This window comes from Ovis canadensis, chromosome 12 (genome assembly GCF_042477335.2).
Source record: "Ovis canadensis isolate MfBH-ARS-UI-01 breed Bighorn chromosome 12, ARS-UI_OviCan_v2, whole genome shotgun sequence".
In the NCBI taxonomy this organism is placed as follows: domain Eukaryota; kingdom Metazoa; phylum Chordata; class Mammalia; order Artiodactyla; family Bovidae; genus Ovis; species Ovis canadensis.
The window spans coordinates 15526020-15542796 of NC_091256.1; the positions used below are offsets into that span (position 1 = coordinate 15526020).

General features: G+C 49.5%; 1 protein-coding gene across 1 annotated transcript; it reads right to left on the reverse strand.

Annotated features, from left to right (window-relative positions):
- Positions 1–10856: 10856 nt before the first annotated feature.
- On the reverse strand, positions 10857–15576 carry IL10 (interleukin 10). The gene is made up of 5 exons (XM_069544524.1): positions 15170–15576; positions 14300–14359; positions 13851–14003; positions 12779–12844; positions 10857–11685 (listed from the first exon to the last, which is right to left on the reverse strand). Exons 1-5 carry the CDS (start codon positions 15335–15337, stop codon positions 11599–11601), a joined length of 534 nt encoding a protein of 177 aa, XP_069400625.1. The 5' UTR covers positions 15338–15576; the 3' UTR covers positions 10857–11598.
- Positions 15577–16777: the final 1201 nt, after the last annotated feature.

The window sequence follows — 16777 nt, forward strand, 5'->3', positions numbered from 1 at the left end:
GTTGTCTTCTTGGGGCCTTTTCATCAATAGACAAATTATACTTGGGAAAACACTTTTTTTTTAAAAAAGTAAATTGTTTTTGGAGCACCGTTGCTTCACAATGTTATGTGAGTTTCTACTGTAGTCAAGTGAATCAGTTATACGCATACATATATCCCCCCCTTTAGGATTTCCTTCCTATTTAGGTCACCGCAGAGCACTGGTGACTTTCTGTCCTCTCATTATGTAGGAAACATTGATACAAAAATGACCATATGTGAGCTGAAACAGACTTGTGTTGGGGGAGTGACAAACAGCGTGCACACCAGAGGGAAAGATCTGGGTTTGGAGGTTCCCAGTTGGACATGTCACTAGATGATGATTCATCTTGGTCAAAAAAAAAAACACAAAAAAAACTTGATTTGAATGACTCCAGGGTTGATGTTTGAACACTGTTATTTTTCTGACGTAAAAATGACTTCCGTCTGGTGAGATATGTTTGTAAATATGTTAGTCCTTTTATTTATTAGGAAAGTCCAAGAAATCTATATTTAGGGAACCCTCTAAGAAATCTAGGTCTAGTGTCCTCTCAGTTCAGTTCAGTTCAGTTGCTCAGTCGTGTCCGACTCTTTGCGACCCCATGAATCGCAGCATGCCAGGCCTCCCTGTCCATCACTAACTCCTGAAGTTCACTCAGACTCGCATCCATCGAGTCAGTGATGCCATCCAGCCATCTCATCCTCAGTCGTCCCCTTCTCCTCCTGCCCCCAATCCCTCCCAAGGTAAGGAGCAGTGGCTGTGCTTTGCTGGAGCAGCTGTGAAGAGATATCCCACGTCCAAGGTAAAAGAAACCCAAGTAAGACGGTAGGTGTTGTAAGAGGGCAGACATACTGAAACCATAATCACAGAAAACTAGTCAATCTAATCACACTAGGACCACAGCCTTGTCTAACTCAATGAAACTAAGCCATGCCCTGTGGGGCCACCCAAGACGGGCAGGCATGGTGGAGAGGTCTGACACAGTGTGGTCCACTGGAGAAGGGAATGGCAAACCACTTCAGTGTCCTCTAAGATTTAGAAAATCTAAAGTGGCCATATGTGCAGAGTATGAAACCGGCAGCGGTACATATGTGGAAATAAGGATCCGCCAGCTGCAGGGGCCCTCCAGCCTTCTGCCTCCTGCTCTCACCCACAGATGATGTGGAAGCCTCTCTGCACTCCTCCTTGGACTGAATTCTGCTGGCCTCCCTTCTGCTGCCTTGAGCCTGGATCACTTCGGTGCCCTTGCAGATGACTTACCCAAAAGGTGGCTTTCCAACTCCACGACCTGCATACTTCCAATGACCTTTTCCTCTGCCTTTCCTCAGTCCTCCGCTGTAAGATCTGTAGCCTGGGCTGTGTCATGAAAGCCACCCAACCTCCCAAATCTCCTCGCCTAGTCTCTCCGCTCTGTCCACTGCCTCTTCTTGGCGTTTCAGATGCTACCACCACAACTATTCCCTGATCTCCGAACCCTCCGGATCCTCGCCTGGCTCATCTGCGTGATCTCTTTTCAGCAATTCTCTCCTGTCTTCCCTTTATTAGTCAACTCTGAATCCTGGATCCAACTGTCCAGTCCGGCTCTTAGGTGTACGCTCGGGGTTCTCTGTTCCTTGTCCTTCTGGGATACTCATGGAGCAAAACGATTCCACCTTCTCTAAGCTTACCCTAGGCTGCCAAGACAATGCTGAGAAAGGTGATACAACCTGGCAGAACACTTCAGTTTTTGCTTTTTTAAAACCTCAACCGGGCTCTGCACTGCCTGGAACTCCACCATGTTTCTTGCGAGTTGTTTGCTTCCCACATTTTTGGCAACATCATCTCAAATCTTTATTTCTCCCCTAAACCTTCTTCTGTTCTCTGGTCCTTATTGACTCTTCAGAGAGAATAGAAACCATCTGATGGAAACAACCTCAACTTCCTGCCAACGAATCTTCAGCCCAGATGCTTCTGTGCCCACTGTCCCTGCTTCCTTCCTGTTCTTCGGTGGACGGGCTCCTCCTCATTTCAAAGGCACCCCCCCCCCCCCCCCCCCACCGCCCGGCCTTGCTTTTCCCTTCATCCCACCCGCTCCTGCTTTCTGAAGACTGTGTTCAGGGGCTCTCCCATCTCACTCCTCTCTCTTCAACTGCTTTTCCTCCCCAATTGGCCCAGCGTCTTAGCAGAGCTGTCCACACTTGAGCTCACTCCCACCACCCCCCACCATTCGTACAACCCCATCTATCTGGCCTCTCACTACTCCCCTGCAGTCTTGGAGATGACGTCACCAGGGCCCCCACTTGCTGCATCCAGCAGAGGCTGTTTTGTCTTGGTCTTACTTGGCTTCCCAGTAGCATTTTCCTCCTTGCCCCTTGGCACAGTTTTCCCCTTGTCCTCAGGGATGCCACTCTGCTCGTATTTCTTTTTACCGCTCAGGTCATTCTTTCAAGTTGCTTTTCAGCCTCTCCTGCTCTGAATTATAAATGTCTGGCTTCTCTGGGCTTTGGTTCTGGACTCTCTCGTCACTCTGCACACTTCCCCTTGGTGATTCGCTCCAGGCCATCATTTCACGTTCTGTCTCTACAGCAGTGACAGCCGGCCTGCGGCAATTTATCTCCAGACTCCACGTCTCTGTCCAGCTGACCACTCTGGACATACTCACTCAAAACCTCAGAGGCAACTCTGATTTGATGGGTCAATGTAGAGGGTGTCAACTCAAAAAAAAAAAAAAAAAAAGCACAATGTGAGAGTTGCAAGTTGAGTTTTATTTGGGGCAAAATCAGGACCATAGCCGGGAGACAACACTTTAGATGGCTCTGAGAAACTGCTCCAAAGAGGTGGGGCAGGCTGGAGGGGGGAAGGTCAGTATTTGTGTCATTTTGGTGAAGGGGGCATACATGCAATCAAGCACTTATCTTACCAAAAGTTTTCTGCTAGTCACTAGGAGCAGATGTCATCATGAAGAAATGTAGCGCTTTTCTAGATTTGAGGAGATGCAAAAATTGGGCTCATAAAATCAGCTCCTAAAAATATCCAACTATCTGAAGACCTGTTCTGCCAGTTTTTCCAGAGCGCAGAGTGCCTCATTTCCGATTTCCGCCCTGACCTCCCAACACAACACACACTGCTGTATTGACGTTCAGCAGTTACCTCAGCACATGATTTAATCCTTGGAAGGGTAAATGGCAAGCACCCTTGGCAAGTGCCAATTTGAAGTTGACAAGGGTATCACCTTCCCTGCAAACCGGCTTCTTCTCTACCCAGTTGCTCATGACAGAAATCTGAGGTTTGTTTGGGTCATCATCTGCCGTTACCACTCTCATCTGAGTAGTTGCTGAATATCTGATCACTCGCACTTCTCTCAATTCCTGTTTCTTACCACCTTAGTCCAGACTGCAACTTCCTCTTGTCTGGATTGCTAGCAAATGGCCCCTACGTGGTCTCGTTCAGAAGATACGCATTTTCCTCTCTACCTAATAGCCTTCAATAGCTTCCCTTTGCTCTTAGGTTAAAGTCTGAAAATTTTACTCCTGCCCATTGCTTCAAGCTCATCTTAAATCTCTCTCCCTCAAGCATGATGTCCCTCACGTATCAGGCTTCATTTTTTACTTCCTTAAACAGTTTAAGCTCTGTCCTACTTCCAAGCCTCAGATTATGAGAGGGTATGGAGAAGGCAGAGGGTCCTGAGAGGGTCCTGGTTCAGCTATCCGTAAAATCACCCTTGCTTCAGAGACACCTGCTTCCTATTCTTCTCAGTTCTAAGGGGCCTTTCAGTTCAGTTCAGTTCAGTTCAGTCGCTCAGTCGTGTCCAACTCTTTGCGACCCCATGAATCGCAGCACACCAGGCCTCCCTGTCCATCACCAACTCCCGGAGTTCACCCAGACTCACGTCCATCCAGTCAGTGATGCCATCCAGCCATCTCATCCTCTGTCGTCCCCTTCTCCTGCCCCCAATCCCTCCCAGCATCAGGGTCTTTTCCAATGAGTCAACTCTTCACATGAGGTGGCCAAAGTACTGGAGTTTCAGCTTTAGCATCATTCCTTCCAAAGAACGCCCAGGGCTGATCTCCTTCAGAATGGACTGGTTGGATCTCCTTGGAGTCCAAGGGATTCTCAAGAGTCTTCTCCAGCACCACAGTTCAAAAGCATCAATTCTTCAGCCTTTACTTAAAAAAAAAAAATTTACATTTGTTTGTTTTTTAATTGCAGGATAATTACTTTACAGAATTGAGTTGGCTTCTGCCAAACCTCAGCATGAATCAGCCACAGGCATACACCTGTCCCCTCCCTCCTGAACCTCCCTCCTGCCTCCCACCCCCTCCCACCCTGCAAGGGGTCTTTAATGCACGGTTCTCCCTGCTAATGATCTCATCGCCTCCCTTTTTGTGGGCCAGCTCCCACTCATTCTCCACGTCCATCCAGGTGACTGTCACCTTCCCACGGAAGCCTCCCTCTAATCTGAGTCTAGGTGAGTTGCTCTCTTAAAAGTTCCTATTTCTCATTTAGTTGACATCACAATTATAATAAAATTGTGTTGTTAACTTTGTAATGTCTATTTCCACCCCTAGCTATGAAATCCATGAAGGTGGATTCCATGTCTGTCTCACTGCATTTTTCTTCAGCCCTCAACACAGTACTTACAGCAGAACAGGTTCTGAGTGAATAAATATACCTGTCATAACAATTCTGATTTGAGGCAAAGCCCAGAGAGGAGCCCAGTCTACCTGTTTTTATTTGAACCCCATCCTTGTCACATATGTATGTGGAAATTATTCTTTTTTTTGAAAATTTATTTATATTCATTGCAGGCTACTTACTTTACAATACTGTAGTGGTTTTGCCATACATTGACATGAATCTGCCATGGGTGTACATGTGTTCCCTGCATGTGGAAATTATTCTATATGGTGACTTGATTAGTTATTTATGCTGCATTCTAAGTTCAGTCACTAATTAACCCTGGTGGAGAGATTTGATAGGATCCGGTTGGGGAAATGATATCCTCCCCACGCCCCCCATAATCCAGGAAGATGTCTTCAGATAGACATGCCATTCCAGGCTGTATATGGGACAAACTCTAGGCTCTGTTATACAATGGCTTTTTGATCTTGGGAAAAAATTTTTTTTTCTTAAATAGTGGTAAAAGAAAAAGCAGGGCAGTAGGCTGACTCATTTTTCAGGTTGTTCGCAGGGAAGTGACAATGATGGATAATGAGCATGTATGAACGAAGCTCAGTGTTGTCATCAAGCGAAACTTCCTACATAGTTAATCTAATCTATATTTAATGTAATGTGCAACTACTGCTGCTCTGAATGAAATCGGGTGTTTATGTTAAGCAGTTCACTGCCACTGCTGCTGCTGCTAAGTCGCGACTCTGTGAGACTGCATAGACAGCAGCCCACCAGGCTCCGCCATCCCTGGGATTCTCCAGGCAAGAACACTGGAGTGGGTTGCCATTTCCTTCTCCAGTGCATGAAAGGGAAAAGGGAAAAGGAAGCCGCTCAGTCGTGTCTGACTCTTAGCAACCCCATGGACTGCAGCCCACCAGGCTCCTAGGTCCTATGCAATTCTAATGATTGGAATTCATATGTATATTTTTTAACTTTATCAAGCCGAGTGTTTCTGAGCCCAACTTCAAGCACTGAAAAAACTATCATCTCCCTTTTTTCTTCTTCAATGGTTCATTTTGCTCTCCTCTTGGAAGTGGTGAGTAGGGAGGAAGAAGGCGTCATGATGGAAGGCACAGGCCTAGTGAACGGCTCCCAGGGGTGCCCGACTCTTGGCCACGGTGTTAGCATAGCGCTGAGCTTACCATCTCCCACGTGAGCGCTTCCCCAGATGTCTAAAGAGCACGCTGTGCTGCTCAGTCGTGTCTGACTCTTTGTGACCGGGTGGACTGCAGCCGGCCGGGCTCCTCTGTCCGTGGGATTTTCCAGGCAAGAGTACTGGCACGGGGTGCCGTCTTCTACTCCAGGGAATCTTCCTGACCCAGGGATTGAGCCTGCATCTCCTGCATTGGCAGGTGAATTCTTTACCTCCCTGGAAGCCTGGAGCTGCTTTAATTAGTTACTCCGCACTTTGCATGTATCCACGCCTTTTTCACTTACGACAACAGTGCCTTGAAGGAATGATTGCTCTCTCTGTATTATAGAGAATACTGAAGTAAGTCATGTGGCTTGCAGCCAAGACTGAGCAGGTTCCAGAGCCTGCCCATGTCATCCAGGTGCTGTGGAATGAGAAGCAGTCTGTGTTATTCCCATATCTTCTCTAGCCAGAGTGCCGAGCTCTGGAAGCTCAGGGCTCTGCGGGTGCTCAGCCCTGCTTGGAGAAGGGAGCTATTGACTGCACACGGATCACTGGGAAGCTGTTTGGAAAATCCCCCGTGCAGACCCTGTAGACAAAAGAGCATGTCCTGGAGGAGAGTTTAAGTGGAAGAGGGTCTGGCTGGCTGAAAATCTGACGCTGGGATTAGGAGCTCAGGGGTTGAAGGGAACTTACAGGTTTTAAACCTTTTGGACTGCTGGACCCAATTTTCCTCAGACAGTCTGTTTTAAACTATTGTGACTGGTTAAATGTGTTTTTAAGGAAATAATTCCATTTTCTGACGGTTTATCAAAGGAGTGATACATAACTACCAAGAAGAGCTTTCAATCAGCAAGAGGTAACCTGTTTTTCCATACAAAGTGGCTATTACTTTAGTTAAGCATGTACCACGGCTTTTTTGGAGTCTGGACAGACTTACGGAAGGTAGGGGTGACAGATGTACAATTCCCACTAGACTTTTTCAAATTTTGGAAGTTATTCAAAGGCAATCCTCTTCCAGCCCATGAATGCCTTCAAGAACCCACATGAACGGCCCCAGTCCGAAACCGTTGGTCCAGACCTAGTTCCTTACTTTATTATTGAGGAAAATGAGGCCCAGACAAGGTAGTAAAGTCATCAAGTGAGTTAGTGCTTAAAAGGAGTATTAACTAATGGGACACATACCACCTGGGACCCACCGGCCACTCCGAGACGCAGAGTTGACTGGTTCATTCTGCAGCCGGTTCTGTAGTTTATGTGAGTTCAAAGATCTTTCTGCCATTTAAAATTTGGAGTGTACGTTCTTATGATCCAGCTCCTGTTTCCTTGTGGTATTACATCTGCTTTTCCCTAACTTGCCCCAGGCCTAGAGCTGGTTCCCATGTGCAACAGTCAAGTCCACTTGCGGAGTGTTTTGAGGGGAAACAGGCCATCGAATGGGCGGCTCTGCCATCTGGCTGCTCCTCCGCTTTCTGTTCGTCTGTGACCTCATCCCTTCCTTCCAGATTGTGCCTCGCCCCCAGGGTGGAAGGACATGCTCGCTTTCTCTCTGATTGTGCCTTTGTTCAGATGGGTAACCACACTGTCCTCACAGATTTGGGGAGCTGAGCTCATGGGGCCCACCCTCCTCCCCTTGGCAGCTGGAACCACAGACAAGCAGAGTCTCCCTCTCCACTGACAGCCAACCTCTGCCGTGAGGGGACCAGGGGACATGGAGGAGGTGAGGAGGTTTGTTCTTCTTAGAGAATAAAGATAGGGAGCAAAGACCCCATCCAAGCCCCATCTCTGCATCTCATGTCCATTCAAAACACATGGACATCTTCATACCTGACCCTCCGCTTGACTCTGACTTTACACCTGGTGCGTTAGTCAGCTCAAGCTGCCGTGACAAAGGGCTAGAGACTGACTGTCTTCAACAAAAGACATGATTTTTCTCAGTTCTGAAGGCTGAAAGTCCAAGATTAAGGTGCTGGCAAAGAAGGTTGCATCCCAAAGCCTCTTCTCACACGATTTCCTTTCTTTGTGCTTGGGAGGAGGGAGAAGACTCAGAGACCACACATACATGAGCTGTCTGCCATCTTTCCTTATTAGGACACTAATCTCATCACAAGGTCCCCATCCTTATGACCTCATCTAACTCTAATTCCCTTCCAAAGGACCCATCTCCACATGCCATCACACTGGGGGTTAGGGCTTTAACACATACATTTTGAGGCAACACATTCAGGTCACAACACCTGGAAAACAAGTTTTGCTCATTTTCCAGATGAGATGCTGAGGCTCAGAGAAGTAATTATATTAGACTGAACCTATAAGAGAGGACCAAAGACGGTAGGATCCTTCATGATGACCTATCCACGCACTCTGATATCTATCCAAATCTCCTCCTTCCCCTTAACAATCTAGAAGCCTGATGGACGGTTCAAAGCGATTTCTTCTAAATTCTTAGAAGGGTGTAGTAGTTTTAAAACGTGTCCACAGATTCTCCGATGCTCTGTCCTTCCAAAGGTGGAATCTAATTCCTCTCCCCTGGAATATCCTTAACGATGTGCTTCTAACAAATGGAATGTGGCAGAAGTGATGGTATGTGATTTCTGAGGTTAAGTCAAAATGGTACCGTGACCTGCCCTGTCCTCCCTGCCGTCCCCGCCTTGGATCATTGGCTCAGGGAGACAGCTGCCATGTCTCGAAGATGCTCAGGAAGCTGAGTGCAGCGGCTCATGTGGTAGGAAGCCAAGGCCACCTGCCAGTGGCGAGTGATGCACTGAGGCCACTTGCCAGCAGCCCTGTGAGTGTGCTGTTGGGCACGTGATTGTCCAGCCCCAGGCAAGACTTCCAGTGACTGCTTCCCCAACTGTCCTTTTGACTACAGCCTCCTTTGAGACCCTTGCTGTGCCAAGATTCCTGACCTATAGAAACTGTCAAGTCACAGACCTTTGTTGTTCTGAGCTGCTATACATGTGGGGGCAGGAGGCGCAATGACAGGTAATTGGTACAAAGGGAAATGTGTTTCGTGTCGGTGTTCTCATTGGTCCATTCCCCACATCACTCCTGTGGCCCAGCCCGATCAACATTTTTTGAGCATCAGTTTCTTCTTATAGAAAACAGCAACAAAATATCATCAAGTGTAACTGGTGCACATTGTGCACGCCTAGAACAGACTGGCTCAAAAGAAGTGCTCAAGAAGTCATAGTTTCTCTCAGCATCTTATCAGCAGTGTGGCTTCTCTAGGTGAGTTTCTTTCTGTTGATTTCAGATGCCCACTTCCCTCACGTGAGGTGTCAATCTCAAACCGAAGCTAGAGTGCATTACCTGTCAGTGAGCCCAGCCCCCTGAACTTTCCCAGCGGAGGGGCTCAAGGCTTCTTCTCCCTTTCAATATAGAGTGCTTTCCTCCCTCTCCCATTGTCTTCTGCTAGCCTCCATCCTTTTTTGTTTTTTAACTTTTTCTTTTATAGCGGAGTACAGCTGATTAGAGCTTCCCAGATGGCACTAGTCGTAAAGAACCTGCCTGCCAGTGCAGGAGACCTAACAGAGGCAGGTTTGATCCCGGGGTGGGGAAGATCCCCTGGAGGAGGGCAGGGCAGCCCACTCCAGTAGTCTTGCCTGGAGAACCCCATGGACAGAGGAGCCTGGCGGGCTACAGTCCATAGGGTCGCACAGAGTCGGACACGACTGAAGTGATTTAGAATGGACGCATAGCTGAGGAACAATGTTGTGATGGTTTCAGGTGACTGAAGTGACTCAGCCATACATACACATGGATCCATTCTCCCCCAAACTCCCCTCCCATCCAGGCTGGCACTTAACATTGAGCAGAGTTCCCTGCGCTGTGCAGGAGGTCCTTGCTGCTTAGCAGTGTGTGCACATCCATGCCAAACTCCCTAACTATCCCTTCCTCCCATTCTTCCCCACTGGTAACCATAAGCTCACTCTCTCAGTCTGAGACTATTTCTGTTTTGTAAACATGCTCATTTATATCATTTCTTTTTAGATTCAGCATATAAGAATTGTCATGGATATTTCCCTTTCCCTGCCTGACTTGCTTCTCTCAGCGTGACAATCTCTAGGTCCACGCATGTTGCTGCAAACAACATTATTTTATCCTCTTTAATGCTAGCCTCCGTTCTCAACCCTAACCTTTCATCTCAGAATTTCAGCTTTGATGCTTCCCACTTCCTTCCTATGGTTACTTTAACCGGAGTGAGTCAGGTTTTACTGAAAAACTGACCACAGCCGCTCGTCTCCCACCCTCCCCCAGACCAGGGCTGCCTGAGCAGAGAGTGAGGGGGGTTGGGGTTCCTCAGCCCTTCTTTCCCCTCTCTGCCTCGAGTCATGGGGCTTTGAGCAGGGCTTCCCCAGCCACCATGCCCCTCCCAGCAGACCGCAGTCTGAAGCCGATCTCAGGTTTGTCTGGCAGCTCAAGGAGAGAGCAGAAATGCAGCAGCTTGAATCCTTGGGCCGCCTTGCTTATATTCCACCCTACTGGGTCCAGCCTGTTGCCTCTGAGCTCAGCTCAAGGAGAATTTGGTAGAAGATTTAAGGTGTGAATACTAATGACAGCCAACTGTGCACACTAGGACCATCTCCTAGGGTCCAGAGACGTGTAACCTTTTATCTCAATCCTCGAAATAACCCGGGCAAATTAATATTCACCCCTGGAACTTTGGAGCTTGAAGAAGCAGACAAGAATAACAAAAAACAAGACGAACAAAACCCCACCAAAACCCCTAAACCAAAACACTGGAAAACTTCCTCTGCCTAGCTTTTCAATTTTGGTATGTACAGAACCTCATCCTTAGCCTTGAAAATTAGCATGATCACGAAAGATGATTCTTTAAAGGACTGAGTCTGTGGGAAGATGATGGTGGCCTTCGCTCTTGGCATTTGAAGGGGTGGCTGCTTTTCCCAGATCAGGTTTGGAGGCTTCCCTTTTCCGGGAGGTGGTATCCAGCTTTCTTTCCCTGGAATGCAGAATACATTCATCCACTCTCCTCTATCTTGGAAACTTTGAGGGAACATTTTTAGCCAGACAGAAGTCAACTGACACCATAACGTGGTTTTAATGACTCATTTATTTATTCAAAATTAAAATCTGCTATGAAGACAGACAAACAATGTAACATTCCCAGAGGAATTGAGTTGCTTCTAGTTCAAACTGAGTTCTATTAGAACCAATTTTAGGTTGTTATAAATAACAAGCTGACCACAGCTTTCAAGAATGAAGTGGTTGGGGAATGAGGTCAGGGAAATCCCTCAGAGCCACTGGAATATTAATCGTCAAAGCGGCTCCCTGGTTTCTCTTCCTAAGAGCATGAGTCTCAATAATACTCGGGGAGCCCAAGGACCCGGGTGGGTCCAGGGACAAGAGAAATTAGAGGGCAGTCAGGGAAAACAGCCCAACAGCTGGCAAGCATGGTTAGGCTTGGAATGGAAACTGCAGCTAGCTCCACAAGGAACATTTCTTTATATAACTTACAATTTCTTTTTAAACACTAAAATACCATAGGGTATCACCCTATGGAAACAGCTTAAACACAGGTGAAATTAATAAATATTGAAAAAAAAAGTATAATATTCGGCTTCTTCCCAAATAGCTCACAGAGAAGCTCAGTAAATAAATAGATGTGGGAGCTGAGGTATCAGAGGTAATAAATACTCTAGGGGAGAGGCACAGTAGAGGTCTCCAGGGAGCTGGCTCTGCTCTCCCAGAACCCTGGGTCGGATTTCAGAGGTTTATGTTGGGGAGTCTAGTCGAGTCACCATCCTGGAGGTCTCCTTCCCTAGAATGCTTCAGTTTTACATCTTCGTTGTCATGTAGGATTCTATGTAGTTGATGAAGATGTCAAACTCACTCATGGCTTTGTAGACACCCCTCTCTTGGAGCTGTGTGGGGAGAGAAGACGTGTTCAGTGAAAACTCCCTCTGAGCAAGTGAGTGGGTCCTTGCTGGGATGGTCATGACCCTGGGCCCAGAGGCTGCACTAGCTTGCTTGCATTGGGAGATGAAGGACAGACTCTGGGCATCTGGAGAGATGCCCAACTGTCAGCAAAGGCTATGCATTGGCCTGGACCTTGCCCAGTGGGCAGCAAGAAGAACGTTCACTTTGCAAAGAGCAGTTTTTCGAACGGTGCTTTTCCAGCAATTTTAAAGGTCATGTGCTCACACGACGCTTATTCAGTATCTGATGAAAACACATTAGCGGAACCACTTTGAAAGAAAGACAATGAGAGAGAGAGAGAGAGAGAGAGAGAGAGAGAGAAAGGTAGCCTTGTTCCTGTTTATGTTCCCCTACCCGTGGAGAGAGCAGGCCCAGCCCCGCTGCTCTGACCTACTGCAGGGGGGTTCATGGCCCCTGATGCTGGAACCTGCCCAGGGTCTGTCCCTTGCCCACAAGGAGGACATAGGCCCCATGGCTTCTGGAAAATGGGGTAGAAGAGCTCATGGACAGTTGGAAGTGAGAAAGGCCACTTCGTTTGAGAGCTGAGATTCTCAGGCACCTTGTATGTGACTGGCGGGTGAAAGAGAGGGGTCAAGTCAGGTAAGGAGAGCTCTGCTTCCTGCTCTGGGCTCAGGGGCGCTTGGGCTGCGCCCCTGGGTGTGTTTCTAAGTGCACGTTCACGTGTCAGCTTCCTGCACGTGCGGCTTCAGGCTGGATCCCAACAAGCTACTTTCTGTTTCCTCAGTCACTCTCCCCAGCACCCCACTCACTGTGTTCACAGCTGGTGGGCCGGCCCAACCGGCAGGCCTGCAAAGGCAGGGAGCAGTCATTTAGAAAGCCCCAAAGACACTTCACAGAAAACAAATATAACTGAGGTGGCAGCCCCTCACTGGATGAAGAGGTCACCCCACTTGCCGGGTTCCTACACTCCCTCCGAGCAAAGTTCAGGGCCTGCTGAGCACCTGCCCACCTCCGCCCCTTCGGGAGTGGATGGAGGTCACGGTCCTCAGGCCCTTCCCGCCAGCAGCCCAGGCTTACCATATTGAAGACTCTCTTCACCTGCTCCACCGCCTTGCTCTTGTTTTCGCAGGGCAGAAAGCGATGCTGTGGAAAAGGAGAAACTATGAGCAACACTGACGCCTGGTCCCGGATGCACCGTGCTTCAGAGACAGCCTGGGAGCAGGAGGAGGCCAGCTCATCTTGAAGGCCCACCCTGCAGCTCAGGGAGGACTGAGCCTTCCCCGCCAGGCAGAGAAGAAACACAGCAAGGCAGGGGCCAGGCGGCATGTGTGTCTCTAGGAGCTCCTCCCCACTGTTAACAAGGCTGCATCAACACCTCCGTCTTGGAGTTTCCTTCCGGGAGCATCCCAGTGCCAACCAGACTGCTGAGCCAGCCCTTCTTCCATCCTGTCCCGCTTCTGGCCTGTCCCCCTCCTTGGTCCTAGCCACGAGGACCATTTCTAAGTGCCCTGTGGAGCAGAGACACAGGGTCAGCCCTGCCAGCCAACACCCTTGCCTAGCGCTGTCCTGCAAATAGAGCCCAACTGATTTCTCAACATCGGCGAGGGAACAGAGGAAACCGGTGGGGAGGGTATCATTGCAGTTGGAGGGATCAGTAATCCTGGGGGATTATTCGCAGACACTAGCCTGGGACCAAGGAGACCCCTGGCCCTTCTAAAATGCCGGGACAATCCTGGCAGTCAGCCGGGCCCCACCTGAAGCTCTGCTTTCAAAAGATCGAGAAGAAGAGGAAGGGGCTTTCCCTCTCCTGGGCCCTCCACCTCTGCCTGCTCCTGTGGGGCCCAGGGCCTCGGTTCCCAGGGACAAGGGAGCCCTGGTTGAAGCTCTGGGCCCCTTTCACGTCGAGACTGGGGACTGGCTAATAACCCACGAATGACTCACAAATAACAGGAAAGCTATTGCAAATCTTCACATGTAAGCATTCAGCAGCCACCCCCACCCGCGGCTTTGAGAGAGCCGAGCTAGGCCTGGGGCTCCGGAGGGGCAGGGCACCCGCCGGCCGGTGTCCCGGGGTCTCCGGGCGAGAGCAGGGCTCGAAGAGGAGGTCTCAGGACGAGCCCAGAGGAGCCAGAGCCAGCCTGCTACTCACACAGCGCCGCAGCCGCAGCCGGAGGGTCTTCAGCTTCTCCCCCAGCGAGTTCACGTGCTCCTTGATGTCAGGCCCATGGTTCTCAGCCTGTGGCATCACCTCCTCCAGGTAAAACTGGATCATTTCCGACAAGGCTTGGCAACCCAGGTAACCCTGAGGGCGGAAGCCAAGGCGGGTGGTGACCCGGGAGGAAGGGCTACACTGCCTGAGAGGATGGCTGTGTTCCCCAGGGACCTCGTTCAGTGGCCACCTCCCCCTGGAACGAAGCCCTTGGCAACACCCAACCCTCTGCCTCCCCCTGGCTATGTGCTGAGTTAAGATCTTCCCACTTCTCCTTTTTTTAAAGTGAAGGAAGCAGACCCAGCTCCCTGCAGGCGAAGAAGCCGAGCCTCCCTTAGGCACACCGCTCGCTCCCTGCCCCCGCCAAACGCGCTCACCCCAGACCTCACCTTAAAGTCATCCAGCAGAGACTGGGTCAACAGCATGCTGTTCAGTTGGTCCTTCATTTGCTGCAAGAACACAAGGAGAGTGAACCCAAGGTTCGGAGCAATGCTGAGAATGACTGTCTTTCTGATATCCTTTTATTGAGAGACGTTTTGATTTTTAATCAACACAGCCCTGTCTCCAAAAGGGAAAGGAGGGCTTTGAAACAGGACATTCAACAGCACTGAAAGCCCTTAGTTAAACCAGGTTGTCCTCCGGGAATCAAGTTCTTTTAAAAACCTGGTTGATTTTGAAGGCAAGGCAGAAACCTGCCTGGGTCCCAGGCTTCTTTCTGTAGAGCTGCGTCACATGTGCAGGGACCCTCATTGCCAACCCCTCAGCACCCTCAGCTTTGCTGTCTCCTCCCTGCCAACATCCAGCTGCAGCGCTGACCGTTCTCTGGGAGTGGCAAGCATCTTCTCCTGCAGGTCTCCCCCTATATGTGCTACCCCCAACCAGCTGTCTTTCAGGTTCTAGAAGCCCTCCAAGCTGAGGCAACTTTTGTATCCTTGCCATGGGGTTTTGGGAACATCTTCACCTCCAATCAGATCTCTCCCAGCCAATGAGGTATTGAGCTCCAGAGGAATCCTTTACAGATTTCCTAGCATCGGCTAGATAGTGCCTTTACATTTTTAAAGACAACTTTTCTTGCACAACCTGCTGCATCACCAGAGCTCAGATTAACTCACTGAACCCACAGTTTGACCCGGGACTCTTAAGAATTTCAGCTTCGAGAGGTGGAGGTGAGTGAAAAGGAGGCTCTCGTGAGTGCCTGCAGAATGGCTCTTCCTGCAGTCCTAAGGGAGAAAGGAAGGACAGGAGGGCTTTGTACTCACAAAGAAAGGCTTCACTTTGCCGAAGGCAGCTCGGAGCTCCCGCAGCATGTGGGGCAGGCTGGCTGGGAAGTGGGTACAGCTGCTGTCAGACAGGGTGCTGGCATCTCGGCTGGCTGCCACCCCAGCCAGGAAGACCAGGCAACAGAGCACGGCTGAGCTGCTGGGCATGGCGGAGCTCTGTCTTCTTCGTTGAGTCGGACTTGTGGTTTGGTTTTGCAAGAGCAAGCCCCTGTTGTGTAGACCTTCACCTAATGTGCCCCCTTTTATATTGTGTGAGGCCTCCCATTCACAAAAAGCCACAGTGTCACAGATTTCCTGGCAAAGGTTTCTTTGCCCCTCCCTTCCCTAGACCTCTCCAGCTTTGCATCTGGTGAACCTCTTACTCAAAAGTTTTTAAATATTGCATCGTAAGCAAAAGAGATGGGTGAAAAATGAACTTCTGTATATGGCTATTTTTAGGAGAAGCTACTTCTTTCTCCCTTTTAAAATAATGTTCAACTTCTCTTAATTAAAAAAAAAAAAGTTGATTTCCTGGGGTGAACAGCTGTTCTCTGCGCAGGGACCCACAGTTGTGGGTTCCATTCACGTGTCTCTAGATCACAGTGACGAGGGCAAATTGGCCATTCCAGAACACAATGTGGTTAAGAAATAATATCAACTCTTCAACCTGGGTTGATATTCAGGGCTTCTTCTTGCTGGGTTGGGAAGTTACCTCAACTCTCCAGGCCTCAGTTTCCCCAAATGAAAACAAAGATGTGAGCTAAATGTCCTCAAAGCTGCCTTCTGGTTCTTTTATGTTCCAGGACTGCTCCTCAAAGTGGCCAGCTTCCCAGAGGACAGTCAAGGGCATGGGGTGTGTTCCAGATTCCTTCCCTGGCCCTGGGTTCATTTAGACTCTCAGATCTATGCTTCTAACCCCCTCTGCTGCCCCATCCTCAGGGGGAGTTAGGAAGAGTAGTCCATGCTCACTGGAAGCTGTGCCTCCAGTCACCGTGACCCTCGCTGCCACTGCGCAGTGAACTAGCCGAGACACAGAGGTGTCAGGTACCCTGCGCATGGGCGGCGAGGGAGGGAGCCAGAATCTGCACTTAGGTCTGCCTGACATTCAGGCCAACTATTCCCTGTTCTACACTGGCCCCAGCGTGCAGAATGGAAACTTTGGATTAAAGAGGCATTAGGTTTCTTCTGGGTTGTGAACTGCTTAGGCTGGAGACTCACACTTGGAAAATGGGGAGAAAGAAGCAGAAGTAACAAGGAAAATAAGTTGAGGTTCTATGGAGGCTGGATATGAGGTCTCTTTCTCTCCTCTTCCCTATCCCTTCTCCTTTCAAAGAAGCCTTAGTTGTCTTTCTTTGGATTTGCAGTGTGCGCGCGCGCGCGCCCGTGCGTGCAGGGGTGGAGTAAGCCGGACGTAGTAAGGAATGTTGCTCTACCCCTAGAAGGAAAGGGTGGAGACGGTGCCTTCACTCCTCCTTCCGCAGGGGCTTCTCCCCGCCTCTCCCGCGAGGAACTCGGATCCAGGGGCCAGGAGGCCTGGGCTCCGCCACGCGTTAAACCCGGGCAAGTCACTTGACCCTCCTCTGCCTGTTTTCTGTCCATCCCGAGGGC

Bases quoted from the DNA above. Each gene is read 5' to 3' on its own strand.
- IL10 (XM_069544524.1), bottom strand. From the start codon at position 15,337: ATGCCCAGCAGCTCAGCCGTGCTCTGTTGCCTGGTCTTCCTGGCTGGG. The intron at 14,004-14,299 runs GTGAGGTCTGGG...TTCCGCCCTCAG, and splicing joins CTCTGCTGGATGACTTTAAG to GGTTACCTGGGTTGCCAAGC. The intron at 12,845-13,850 runs GTGAGTAGCAGG...CCTTTTCCACAG, and splicing joins GGCTGCGGCTGCGGCGCTGT to CATCGCTTTCTGCCCTGCGA.